The sequence below is a fragment of the Pecten maximus genome, chromosome 18 (genome assembly GCF_902652985.1).
Source record: "Pecten maximus chromosome 18, xPecMax1.1, whole genome shotgun sequence".
In the NCBI taxonomy this organism is placed as follows: Eukaryota; Metazoa; Mollusca; class Bivalvia; order Pectinida; family Pectinidae; genus Pecten; species Pecten maximus.
The window spans coordinates 1,130,777-1,146,679 of record NC_047032.1 but is presented as its reverse complement, the minus strand read 5'-3'; the positions used below and the strand labels follow the sequence as shown (position 1 = coordinate 1,146,679).

General features: G+C 32.4%; 1 protein-coding gene across 1 annotated transcript in view; it reads right to left on the bottom strand.

Moving 5' to 3' along the window:
• LOC117317022 overlaps window positions 1-15,169 on the bottom strand; it is a 30,150-nt gene extending 14,981 nt beyond the window's left edge. Inside the window, exon 1 of the mRNA XM_033871804.1 lies at window positions 14,389-15,169. Coding sequence (XP_033727695.1) covers window positions 14,389-14,529 — 141 coding nt within the window. The 5' untranslated portion in view covers window positions 14,530-15,169. The remainder of the gene's footprint in view (window positions 1-14,388) is intronic.
• Window positions 15,170-15,903: the final 734 nt, after the last annotated feature.

The window sequence follows — 15,903 nt, the reverse complement described above, 5'->3', positions numbered from 1 at the left end:
ATCCTATATTGTAATAATCTCTATCCGTGACTTTCATATATATTAATAATCTTTCCTGTACTTTAATAAATGAAATATTTCTATCCGTGTACTTATACAAAAATTGTTATTCTATCCGTGTACTTTACATATATAGTCTTCTACAAAAAAAATTTTCTATCCGTTTTACTTATACATAATTTAAACATATTTCTATCCGGTACTTATAAAAATAGTCCCTTATCTATCCGTTATTTTTATACTATAAGACAATACCCTTTTCCGTGTACTTAATATATATTACAATATCTCTTCCGTGGTCTTATAATTTAGTACATTATCTCAAAATCCGTGTACTTATACATTTATGCAAAATTTTTCTATCCGTTACTTATACAATATTCATAATCCTATCCTGTTTTATACTATTTGTACTTTCCTATCCGTGTACTTACAATATTACATATTCTTCCGTGTACTTATACTATATAGTACAAATCTCTATCCTGTACTATACATAATAGAAAATTTTCTCAAACCCGGGTTATTTATACAAAATTATGTACATATATCTCTATCCGTGTACTTTCTTTTTAAGTACATATATCTCTTCCGGTCTATACATAATTTTACAATATCTCTATCCTGTAATTATCATAAATTTATATCTCTACCGGGTCTTATACTTATATTTACATTCTTGTCATTGTCTATTGTCGTTAGTACCCATTGTATTTTCTAGTACTGTTTATACATCATGTGATTATATTTGTATTCCCCGCGTCTTGATAAAGGGTCGGATTGCCTCGAAAATTTGACATATCTCATTGTCCACACTGTTAGAATTACTTCTTTACCATATATACTTTATCGGACAGGAGATATCACTATATCTACACGACAGTTTTAACAGATAACGACCGTGTCATCAGACATGATCATAATCTAGGTAACAGGTTCGGCAATATCAACACGTAACCTTCTCGCCGCCTCATCATATCGCCAGTACCACAAAACTAATTTATCGGCGGAATGTGAGTCTTGTACAGAGATTTGTTTGGGTTTTTTTTTTTAACGTCCTATTAACAGCCAGGGTCATTTAAGGACGTGCCAGGTTTTGGAGGTTGAGGAAAGCCGGAGTACCCGGAGAAAAACCACCGGCCTACGGTCAGTACCTAGCAACTGCCCCACGTAGGTTTCGAACTCGCAACCCAGTGGTGGAGGGCTAGTGATAAAGTGTCGGGACACCTTAACCACTCGGCCACCGCGGCCCCACAAAGAACAGAGAAAGATGTACAGAGAAAGGTTGAAGTAGTCCTCGACCAATACATATACACGACCTAAATCCATTGTTTCATTATGACACCTATGTCCATCCATAGTTTGTAAAACTGATAACAGCTATAAAAATTTTTTGTGTTTGCATGTGTCAAGGTTATTAAATATATATATGCATACCGACAGTGATATTCAATAAACTACTAGTGTTTCTCGGTTAACATCAAGATAATCTGCTCACGGTCAATAATACGTACCATGTAAGTTCTCGCAACTCATAATACTTGTTATTTTGTTAGAGCAAAAAAAAATGTCATTTTAATAATACTTTACCAGAATGACAATCGCTCCCGGTTAAATACGTATCCGTGTACTTATACATATATATGTACATATATCTCTATCCGTGTACTTATACATATATATGTACATATATCTCTATCCGTGTACTTATACATATATATGTACATATATCTCTATCCGTGTACTTATACATATATATGTACATATATCTCTATCCGTGTACTTATACATATATATGTACATATATCTCTATCCGTGTACTTATACATATATATGTACATATATCTCTATCCGTGTACTTATACATATATATGTACATATATCTCTATCCGTGTACTTATACATATATATGTACATATATATCTTATTGTAATCCGTGTACTTATACATATATATGTACATATATCTCTATCCGTGTACTTATACATATATATGTACATATATCTCTATCCGTGTACTTATACATATATATGTACATATATCTCTATCCGTGTACTTATACATATATATGTATATATCTCTATCCGTGTACTTATACATATATATGTACATATATCTCTATCCGTGTACTTATACATATATATGTACATATATCTCTATCCGTGTACTTATACATATATATGTACATATATCTCTATCCGTGTACTTATACATATATATGTACATATATCTCTATCCGTGTACTTATACATATATATGTACATATATATCTCTATCCGTGTACTTATACATATATATGTACATATATCTCTATCCGTGTACTTATACATATATATGTACATATATCTCTATCCGTGTACTTATACATATATATGTATATATCTCTATCCGTGTACTTATACATATATATGTACATATATCTCTATCCGTGTACTTATACATATATATGTACATATATCTCTATCCGTGTACTTATACATATATATGTACATATATCTCTATCCGTGTACTTATACATATATATGTACATATATCTCTATCCGTGTACTTATACATATATATGTACATATATCTCTATCCGTGTACTTATACATATATATGTACATATATCTCTATCCGTGTACTTATACATATATATGTATATATCTCTATCCGTGTACTTATACATATATATGTACATATATCTCTATCCGTGTACTTATACATATATATGTACATATATCTCTATCCGTGTACTTATACATATATATGTACATATATCTCTTATTGTAATCCGTGTACTTATACATATATATGTATATATCTCTATCCGTGTACTTATACATATATATGTACATATATCTCTATCCGTGTACTTATACATATATATGTACATATATCTCTTATTGTAATCCGTGTACTTATACATATATATGTACATATATCTCTATCCGTGTACTTATACATATATATGTACATATATCTCTATCCGTGTACTTATACATATATATGTACATATATCTCTATCCGTGTACTTATACATATATATGTACATATATCTCTATCCGTGTACTTATACATATATATGTATATCTCTCTATCCGTGTACTTATACATATATATGTACATATATCTATCCGTGTACTTATACATATATATGTACATATATCTATCCGTGTACTTATACATATATATGTACATATATCTCTATCCGTGTACTTATACATATATATGTACATATATCTATCCGTGTACTTATACATATATATGTACATATATCTCTATCCGTGTACTTATACATATATATGTACATATATCTCTATCCGTGTACTTATACATATATATGTACATATATCTCTATCCGTGTACTTATACATATATATGTACATATATCTCTATCCGTGTACTTATACATATATATGTACATATATCTCTATCCGTGTACTTATACATATATATGTACATATATCTCTATCCGTGTACTTATACATATATATGTACATATATCTATCCGTGTACTTATACATATATATGTACATATATCTCTATCCGTGTACTTATACATATATATGTACATATATCTCTATCCGTGTACTTATACATATATATGTACATATATCTCTATCCGTGTACTTATACATATATATGTACATATATCTCTATCCGTGTACTTATACATATATATGTACATATATCTCTATCCGTGTACTTATACATATATATGTATATATCTCTATCCGTGTACTTATACATATATATTTACATTCTGTGTTGCTTTTGTCTATGTGTCGTTAGTTTACCGAATTGTATTTATGGGACTATATACTATAGTTAACAGTAATTCAGTCAGTGTAGGAAGTTTTAGGTGTTGTAGGTCAAACACGACCGCCAGTTAATTTCGGTCTAGAGAACTTTCGAATACTAGCATTAATTTACAGAAGCTACAACGGAAAAAAAGCAATGTCACAAGTGATGAGAGTATGAATTTTTAAGTTAGAAAAAAGTAGTCAATAAGAAATAACTATAGGCGCCATTCTTGATCTATATAAAATTATCAAGTTTGTAATGTCGTCACGTTCACAGGGGCTCGTTTCCGAAGTTTCAAAAATACAGGACACGATAACATTAAAAGTCAAATATTTATATAAAAAAATCTTGTGAAAAAATCGGGAGTATCGACATGGTTTCCGTTTGTGTATGTATATTGGATTTTATTTCTGTGGTTATTCACTGATGTCAAAGGCATACCTTACAAAATCGAACCCAGGTGAAGTTGAAAATCGTCTGCTAAGTTAGCGACCCTGATGTGACCGGTTAGACTGGAATCTGTTTCGAACGAAATATCCTTGGAATCGTTTTCACCTACTATCAAGACAACTTTCATTAAGAATTAAGAGCTGTTATTCTTCTGAAAATAACGTAAATCCAGTCAATACCAGAAACATAGGAAGTGTTTCCGAGGAATCGAGTCTGTCCTGTGCAATGCCCGTTCAACGCCGCATTACTTCTAAATGTTAATCGTACATCATTGCGCATAAAAACGGTTTCGATTTTAAACAATCAGAAATTATGTAATTATGAACAATTTGACGATACCTACACACGTATATGAAATATAAAATAAAGCCAAATTTGTGCAAAAACTACTGTATGTGTTTGCTATTAATAACGTCATGAGGGACTATTATTATTATTATTTCTTTATTTCCTCCAAATTGAAGAGTTCAGATATTTGAACTTGATGACGTCAGTGATAGGGTAAGCGGCAAATTTAAACGCGTCATAACCTACTGTAAATAAAAAATCTTTATGAATGTAAATATAAGCATTGAACGGTTACGAAATGGTAGTATACAGTCGATATGAATACAATTTGGGTGACAGATAAATATCTCATGTCGCCCTAACGGGCGGCATTCTATTTATCTGTCACCCAAATTGTATTCATATCGACTCTATACTACCATTTGGTAACAGTTAAATGCTTAAATATGTACATATATCTCTATCCGTGTACTTATACATATATATGTACATATATCTCTATCCGTGTACTTATACATATATATGTACATATCTCTATCCGTGTACTTATACATATATATGTATATATCTCTATCCGTGTACTTATACATATATATGTACATATATCTCTATCCGTGTACTTATACATATATATGTACATATATCTCTATCCGTGTACTTATACATATATATGTACATATATCTCTTATTGTAATCCGTGTACTTATACATATATATGTACATATATCTCTATCCGTGTACTTATACATATATATGTACATATATCTCTATCCGTGTACTTATACATATATATGTACATATATCTCTTATTGTAATCCGTGTACTTATACATATATATGTACATATATCTCTATCCGTGTACTTATACATATATATGTACATATATCTCTATCCGTGTACTTATACATATATATGTACATATATCTCTATCCGTGTACTTATACATATATATGTACATATATCTCTTATTGTAATCCGTGTACTTATACATATATATGTACATATATCTCTATCCGTGTACTTATACATATATATGTACATATATCTCTATCCGTGTACTTATACATATATATGTACATATATCTCTATCCGTGTACTTATACATATATATGTACATATATCTCTATCCGTGTACTTATACATATATATGTACATATATCTCTATCCGTGTACTTATACATATATATGTACATATATCTCTATCCGTGTACTTATACATATATATGTACATATATCTCTATCCGTGTACTTATACATATATATGTACATATATCTCTATCCGTGTACTTATACATATATATGTACATATATCTCTATCCGTGTACTTATACATATATATGTACATATATCTCTTATTGTAATCCGTGTACTTATACATATATATGTACATATATCTCTATCCGTGTACTTATACATATATATGTACATATATCTCTATCCGTGTACTTATACATATATATGTACATATCTCTCTATCCGTGTACTTATACATATATATGTACATATCTCTCTATCCGTGTACTTATACATATATATGTACATATATCTCTATCCGTGTACTTATACATATATATGTACATATATCTCTATCCGTGTACTTATACATATATATGTACATATATCTCTATCCGTGTACTTATACATATATATGTACATATCTCTCTATCCGTGTACTTATACATATATATGTACATATATCTCTATCCGTGTACTTATACATATATATGTACATATATCTCTATCCGTGTACTTATACATATATATGTACATATATATCTTATTGTAATCCGTGTACTTATACATATATATGTACATATATCTCTATCCGTGTACTTATACATATATATGTACATATATCTCTATCCGTGTACTTATACATATATATGTACATATATCTCTATCCGTGTACTTATACATATATATGTACATATATCTCTATCCGTGTACTTATACATATATATGTACATATATCTCTATCCGTGTACTTATACATATATATGTACATATATCTATCCGTGTACTTATACATATATATGTACATATATCTATCCGTGTACTTATACATATATATGTACATATATCTCTATCCGTGTACTTATACATATATATGTACATATATCTCTATCCGTGTACTTATACATATATATGTACATATATCTCTATCCGTGTACTTATACATATATATGTACATATATCTCTATCCGTGTACTTATACATATATATGTACATATATCTCTATCCGTGTACTTATACATATATATGTATATATCTCTATCCGTGTACTTATACATATATATTTACATTCTGTGTTGCATTTGTCTATATGTCGTTAGTAAACCAAATTGTATTCATGAGAGTGTATACTACAATTTACAGTGATTCGGTCAGTGGAGGAGTATTACAGCTCCAGGTGTTGTAGGTTTAACAATGGCCGCCAGTTACTTTCGGCCTAGAGATTTTTCGAATGCTAGCATTTATTAACAGAAGCCACAACAAAAAATAAAGCAATATCACAAGTTATGAGAGTATAATTTTATAATACTAAAAATGTAGTCAACACGAAATTACTATAAGCGCCATTCTTGATCTATACGAAATTATCAAATTGTCAATGTCGTCACACTCACAGGGGCTCGTTTCCAAATTTTCAGAAATGAAAGACACGACAACATTAAAAGTCAAGTATTTATATAAAAAAAAATCTTGTAAAAAAAAATTGGGAGTATCGGCATAGTTTCCGGTTGTGTATGTATATGCCTACTGGATTTTAGGTTTGTGATTATTCACTGATAACAAAGGCCTACCTTACAAAATCGAGCCCCTGTGAAGTTGAAAATCGTCTGCTAAGTTAGCGACCCTGATGTGACCGGTTAGACTGGAATCTGTTTCGAACGAAATATCCTTGGAATCGTTTTCACCTACTATCAAGACAACTTTCATTAAGAATTAAGAGCTGTTATTCTTCTGAAAATAACGTAAATCCAGTCAATACCAGAAACATAGGAAGTGTTTCCGAGGAATCGAGTCTGTCCTGTGCAATGCCCGTTCAACGCCGCATTACTTCTAAATGTTAATCGTACATCATTGCGCATAAAAACGGTTTCGATTTTAAACAATCAGAAATTATGTAATTATGAACAATTTGACGATACCTACACACGTATATGAAATATAAAATAAAGCCAAATTTGTGCAAAAACTACTGTATGTGTTTGCTATTAATAACGTCATGAGGGACTATTATTATTATTATTTCTTTATTTCCTCCAAATTGAAGAGTTCCGGTATTTGAACTTGATGACGTCAGTGATAGGGTAAGCGGCAAATTTAAACGCGTCATAACCTACAGTAAATAAAAAATCTTTATGAATGTAAATATAAGCATTGAACTGTTACCAAATGGTAGTATACAGTCGATATGAATACAATTTGGGTGACAGATAAATATTTCATGTCGCCCTAACGGGCGACATTCTATTTATCTGTCACCCAAATTGTATTCATATCGACTGTATACTACCATTTGGTAACAGTTCAATGCTTAAATATGTACATATATCTCTATCCGTGTACTTATACATATATATGTACATATATCTCTATCCGTGTACTTATACATATATATGTACATATATCTCTATCCGTGTACTTATACATATATATGTACATATATCTCTATCCGTGTACTTATACATATATATGTACATATATCTCTATCCGTGTACTTATACATATATATGTACATATATCTCTATCCGTGTACTTATACATATATATGTACATATATCTCTTATTGTAATCCGTGTACTTATACATATATATGTACATATATCTCTATCCGTGTACTTATACATATATATGTACATATATCTCTATCCGTGTACTTATACATATATATGTATATATCTCTATCCGTGTACTTATACATATATATGTACATATATCTCTATCCGTGTACTTATACATATATATGTACATATATCTCTATCCGTGTACTTATACATATATATGTACATATATCTCTTATTGTAATCTGAACCGTCAGTCATGTACCCAGTTCAGGAATAAGCCTTCAAAACAAGTCCACTGGCATTGATTTTGGCATAAAGCCGGAACAGGACGGGGCGATATTACTTCGACGCATTTGATTGGTCAATATTAAAATCGATGAAATAGACACTGATTCTTGACCACTAGTTGCCTCTTTCCGGGCTTTGGCAAAGTATTTAGTCCGTTCCAATTTCGGCCAAATGCCAAAAATTGGTTTTCCCTTTTAATGTCAGCATAATATGACCGGGTGGATTGTATGTCTTCAGCAGTATGATTCAGTGAGATAGCACTATAAAGACGGCGTCATTGAAGGGTAAACTTGAATACTTTTTTAAGTTATGGAGATATAACTAAAAAAAAACCCGGAGGTTTCTCAAAACTAACCGCAAAATGATGAGAGTACACTTCGTTTTTTGAGTTATTTTTTAACATTTAGCCAATTATAATACTCTTTACAAGCAATTTAATTTCATTAATATGAGAGAAAACACTTGGGATCTGAAAGTTTCCGTTTGGTATTTGAGTTATAACATTGTAATTAGTAAAATATATTGATATTTGATAGAATATACTTGGTATTTGAAAAAAAAATCGGATTAAAATGAGATGTTGCTTGATACAAAGTATTTCTAAGAAAAGCGCGATATTTCTGAAAATATACATTTATGGTATATGAGAGAAATCTATATGATGTAAACTAGATATTGTGAAATATTTTACTACATAATGTCGTATCTAACCCAGACTGTAAACGTATCCAGAGTGTTATTTGAACATTAGTATCCGAAGTAATCCAAATGGACAGGATATTGATCCAAATGGACAGGATATTGATCCAAATGGACAGGATATTGATCCAAATGGACAGGATATTGATCCAAATGGACAGGATATTGATCCAAATGTAGCTTGATTTAGACAAAACATTTTATCTAAGGTTTATTTACGTAGCAAATCCAGTGATATTTTACAAGCTTATAAATCACTTTTCTATAGAAATGGAACATAAGTTACTTGATCAATCGTTAATATGTATCATAGCTAACCATGGGTCTTCATTTTGACATTAAGTTCAGCTGCCTGATTATTTAGGCAAAACATGCGTAAACTATAAGTTTCAGGAGAACACAGAAAGCTCATGTGGATCAGACATATTGCACAAAATAGCCATGCTGTTATGGTCCCAAGTGTCTACAGCAGGTAGTGTAAGCATTTGTTTGCCAGGACCTGACTTTAAAGCATAAACATTGATTTTCTTTTTACCTTGAAATACAAATGGCGGCTGTGATCAATATTAAAGAATTGTGAAATATAGAACATTATAATCCTCAAAAACGATCTAATAAAGACACTATGAAGAAATCTGAACATAGCAAGAAGCCCGATTTTAGGAAAAAATAATTCAACTGCAGAATTAGAGGTAAAATTGGCAGATTTCTGAAAATAACCCTCGAAAACGTTCTTCTTACTGTACTATGATGTCTCAATAGTATCTAATATGGGCAATTCTATTCATTGAAATGCCTCCCTATATACCATAATTGTGCAATATACATGTAAGTCACAACCGCCATTTGCATTTCAAGAAACTTCTGTTCCTTGCACCACAGGTTAATATTTACAGATAAATCATTAACCCCAACTCCTACTATTTCTGGTTAATATTTACAGATAAAACATTAACCCTACTCCTACTATTTCTAGTTAATATTTACAGATAAATCATTGACCCCAACTCCTACTATTTCTGGTTAATATTTACAGATAAAACATTAACCCCAACTCCTACTATTTCTAGTTAATATTTACAGATAAATCATTAACCCCAACTCCTACTATTTCTAGTTAATATTTACAGATAAATCATTAACCCCAACTCCTACTATTTCTGGTTAATATTTACAGATAAAACATTAACCCCAACTCCTACTATTTCTAGTTAATATTTACAGATAAATCATTAACCCCAACTCCTACTATTTCTAGTTAATATTTACAGATAAATCATTAACCCCAACTCCTACTATTTCTGGTTAATATTTACAGATAAAACATTAACCCTACTCCTACTATTTCTGGTTAATATTTACAGATAAAACATTAACCCCAACTCCGACTATTTCTGGTTAATATTTACAGATAAAACATTAACCCCAACTCCTACTATTTCTAGTTAATATTTACAGATAAATCATTAACCCCAACTCCTACTATTTCTAGTTAATATTTACAGATAAATCATTAACCCCAACTCCTACTATTTCTGGTTAATATTTACAGATAAAACATTAACCCTACTCCTATTTCTAGTTAATATTTACAGATAAAACATTAACCCCAACTCTTACTATTTCTGGTTAATATTTACAAATAAAACATTAACCCTACTCTTACTATTTCTGGTTAATATTTACAAATAAAACATTAACCCTACTCTTACTATTTCTGGTTAATATTTACAAATAAAACATTAACCCTACTCCGACTATTTCTGGTTAATATTTACAAATAAAACATAAACCCTACTCTTACTATTTCTGGTTAATATTTACAGATAAATCATTGACCCCAACTCCGACTATTTCTGGTTAATATTTACAGATAAAACATTAACCCTACTCCGACTATTTCTGGTTAATATTTACAGATAAATCATTGACCCCAACTCCTACTATTTCTAGTTAATATTTACAGATAAAACATTAACCCTACTCTTACTATTTCTGGTTAATATTTACAAATAAAACATTAACCCTACTCCGACTATTTCTGGTTAATATTTACAGATAAAACATTAACCCTACTCCTACTATTTCTGGTTAATATTTACAGATAAATCATTGACCCCAACTCCTACTATTTCTAGTTAATATTTACAGATAAAACATTAACCCTACTCCTACTATTTCTAGTTAATATTTACAGATAAAACATTAACCCTACTCCTGCTATTTCTGGTTAATATTTACAGATATAGAGGATCTGTCATGAGTTTCCCTTCATATTAGATTTATGATACGAGTTTTGAATTTTTTATTTTTGCGAGCCTCTGGCGAGCAAAAATAAAAAATTCTAAACGAGTATCATAAATCTAACATGAAGGGAAACGAATGACAGATTCTTTTTATCATATGACGTTTTCTTTCATCGTTCCCCATCAAAAACTGATTTTCTCTTTTGCCTTGAATCGTCACATCTCAACCAAATCACCCGAACCTTCGAAGTAGGTCAATTATACCGACGAGAGAAGAAATAGTTCTAACACAACTGACTCTTGAAAAGGATTCATTTTATTAAATACACGTCTCAAAACAAAATTTCAGCATTTTTTCATTTAATCTATAATAGATAAATTGTCCTTGGTGTTTGAAACAATGAGGAAAATATTTTAGTTTGAAAGTTCATGAGCGACTGTTTTTGATGTGACGAAGCCGTGACGTCACTTAGCGCGATAATGGAGGCTTCGTTGTACAAATGTCTATTCGCTGTCGCTGTCGTACAGAACCATTGTACGGCGCCTTTTCACTGCTTTGTGTTTATCCTCGTCCTCGCGGGAGTTTATGGAGATGTGAAATGTTCCAACGTGAATATTCCCACTGAACATCGTGTTCAGACTGCCGTGAAAAGCGACTTTGGATGCCGATTTGTTGGCAGTGTTGTTTGTTTTGACATTACACGTGTTTGTCGACGACAGTGTCAGCATGTCATTCTGAGTAACCGTTGAAGGCAAGTTGTAACAAACTACATTGCCGTTTTTCATGAGGATTTTATTAAATAATGTTATTATTTGTTTATTTGAAAAGAATCTAGACTAGATATGTCTCATCGGACAACGCAACCGCAATTTTCTATCGGAGTTGAAATATGTTACTAGGGGTCATAAAATAGATGTTTGCCAGGCCTAATTTAACATCTTATAGTATAAATATAATTAAAAAACTTAGGATGTTTACATCTTGGATTTTATCTTTGATTGTACAATATGTTATGTTAATAGACCAATTTGTCGTTCAGTTGATTTTTTTTCAAAGTTTACAAGCACTAGTCGCCATTTTTACGAGTCGTAGTAAAAAGAAGTAGGTCGTTCCCACGCGTATGAATACAGTTCTCACGGAACCAGCCAATCAGCGTAGCGAAAGGTGTTATTACACTAGTGTCATAAAGAAAATTTATGTGATGGGTTTATGACACCGTATATAACGGTAGTCATATGATAAAAAACATTAACCCTACTCCTACTATTTCTAGTTAATATTTACAGATAAAACATTAACCCTACTCCGACTATTTCTAGTTAATATTTACAGATAAAACATTAACTCTACTCTTACTATTTCTGGTAAATATTTACAGATAAAACATTAACCCCTACTCCGACTATTTCTGGTTAATATCTACAGATAAAACATTAACCCTACTCCTACTATTTCTGGTTAATATTTACAGATAAAACATTAACCCCTACTCCGACTATTTCTAGTTAATATTTACAGATAAATCATTAACCCCGACTCCTACTATTTCAATAAGGTGTGAGAAGGCTATCTATCTCAGAGCTGTTTTAAAACAGACAGTCTGATTGGTTAAGTATTATAATTTAAGTATCGACTAATCATCACTTCCTACCCCCCCCCCCCCCCTTCCCCCTCCCCTTCTTTTCATACTATTTTCCTATAATAAAAAAACTTTATCCAAAATGCTCCATTTATCCATATAATATAAAAATGTTTTTTTTTTCTAATCGATTAAGTATAATTGAATTCATTCCAAACATTTATATGTCATGATCTTTCCCGATGCAGTCATTTAACTTTAAATGTACCTATCTCCTCCTTCCTGTCCCCCCTCTCTCTCTCCCCCTCTCTCTCTCTCTCTCTCTCTCTCTCTCTCTCTCTCTCTCTCTCTCTCTCTCTCTCTCTCTCTCTCTCTCTCTCTCTCTCTCTCTCTCTCATTATATTTTCGTTTCTTTATCGAATTTCTGAATATTTGTATATACCATCATGTGACTATGTTATTGTTTATTATTTTGTTATTATTATGGGAGAAGTCGTCTATAAGTTGGAAAAACTTGCTGACTAATCCCTTTGTCATTATTATATGTCAATAAAATATGTTTAAACTAAGTAGCTGTCGACAGTCCCGATTATACGGAAACCGAATAGGACCAATATAAAAATAATAACTTAGTTTGTATCATTAAAAAATAAATAAAAAATCTCGTATATACGAGTTTATTTCTCGTAATAACCAGATTATTTTTCGTATATACGAGTTTATTTCTCGTAATAACGAGATTATTTCTCGTATATACGAGTTTCCTTCTCGTATATACGAGTTTATTTCTCGTAATAACGAGATTATTTCTCGTAATAACGAGATTATTTCTCGTATATACGAGTTTATTTCTCGTAATAACGAGATTATTTCTCGTATATACGAGTTTATTTCTCGTAATAACGAGATTATTCGGCTTCCGTACGATTACCTGTTCTAAAACTGCTCTAAGATATATAGCCTACTTCCGTTCCACACTCGATACAATGTCCGCTATCACGACCGTTTTTGGCCCATCTTCTTATCATTAAATCATTGTCACACGACAAAAGTATAACATGCATTGAAACTTATTGAAGCTCATCCCCACTCCTGACTTTTCCAGTGTTACATCTTGTTCATATAGAAGAGGAGCTAGTTATTTATTCTATGAATATTAACCAGAAACAAACGAATGCACTAATGTAGTGTTTACATGGTTGTAAGATATCACTGGACTAGATTTTTACGTGAATCTTAAGTCCATATGTCGTTACGTACCTGTCCTGCACCGATCGTTTCCACGGCATTGTTGCCCGCGAAGCCCTCCTCTATATATATTATAACCGGAAGCTCAAGCTTTGATTCGTAAAGCTCCTTCAGTGTGAAGACTTTCCTCTGTCGTCTAAATATTGACGCCATCTTGCTTACATCAAAGAACAAACATCGGTGTATATACTTCTGTTGTTATCAGTCAAATGTGTATTTTATTTGGGTGATAAGAACTAAACCATCCGAGCGTAAGTGTCAATCATTCATGTATTATCTCATATATATATAACCTGAGGACGGGTGAACCCACCGCGCGGCGTTCATAGACACACGGTATGTTGTATGGTATGGTATCCACAGACACAGGGTATGATGTATGGTATGGTATCCAGACACACGGTATGATGTATGGTAAGGTGTCCACAGACACACGGTATGATGTATGGTGTCCAAAGACACATGGTATGATGTATGGTATGGTATCCACATACACACGGTATGATATAGGGTGTCCACAGACACACGGTATGATGTATGGTAGGGTGTCCACAGACACACGGTATGATGTATGGTAAGGTGTCCACAGACACACGGTATGATGTATGGTATGGTATCCACAGACACACGGTATGATGTAGAGTGTCCACAGACACACGGTATGATGTATGGTAAGGTGTCCACAGACACATGGTATGATGTAGGGTGTCCACAGACACACGGTATGATGTATGGTAAGGTGTCCATAGACACACGGTATGATGTATGGTGTCTAGAGACACACGGTATGATGTATGGTGTCTACAGACACACGGTATGATGTATGGTAAGGTGTCCACAGACACACGGTATGATGTATGGTAGGGTGTATACAGACACACGGTATGATGTATGGTAGGGTGTATACAGACACACGGTATGATGTATGTTGTCCACAAACACACGGTATGATGTATGGTAGGGTGTATACAGACACACGGTATGATGTATGGTAGGGTGTATACAGACACTCGGTATGATGTATGTTGTCCACAAACACACGGTATGATGTATGGTATGGTATCCACAGACACACGGTATGATGTAGGGTGTATACAGACACACGGTATGATGTATGGTAAGGTATCCACAGACACACGGTATGATGTATGGTGTCCACAGACAAACGGTACGATGTATGGTGTCTACAGACACACGGTATGATGTATGGTAGGGTGTCCACAGACACACGGTATGATGTACGGTAGGGTGTCAACAGACACACGGTATGATGTATGGTGTCCACAGACACACGGTATGATGTATGGTGTCCACAGACACTCGGTATGATGTATGGTGTCCACAGACACATGCTATGATGTATGGTGTCCACAGACACACGGTATGAAGTATGGTGTCCACAGACACACGGTATGATGTATGGTGTCCACAGACACACGGTATGATGTATGGTGTCCACAGACACACGGTATGATGTATGGTAAGGTGTCTACAGACACATGGTATGCTGTATGGTGTCTACAGACA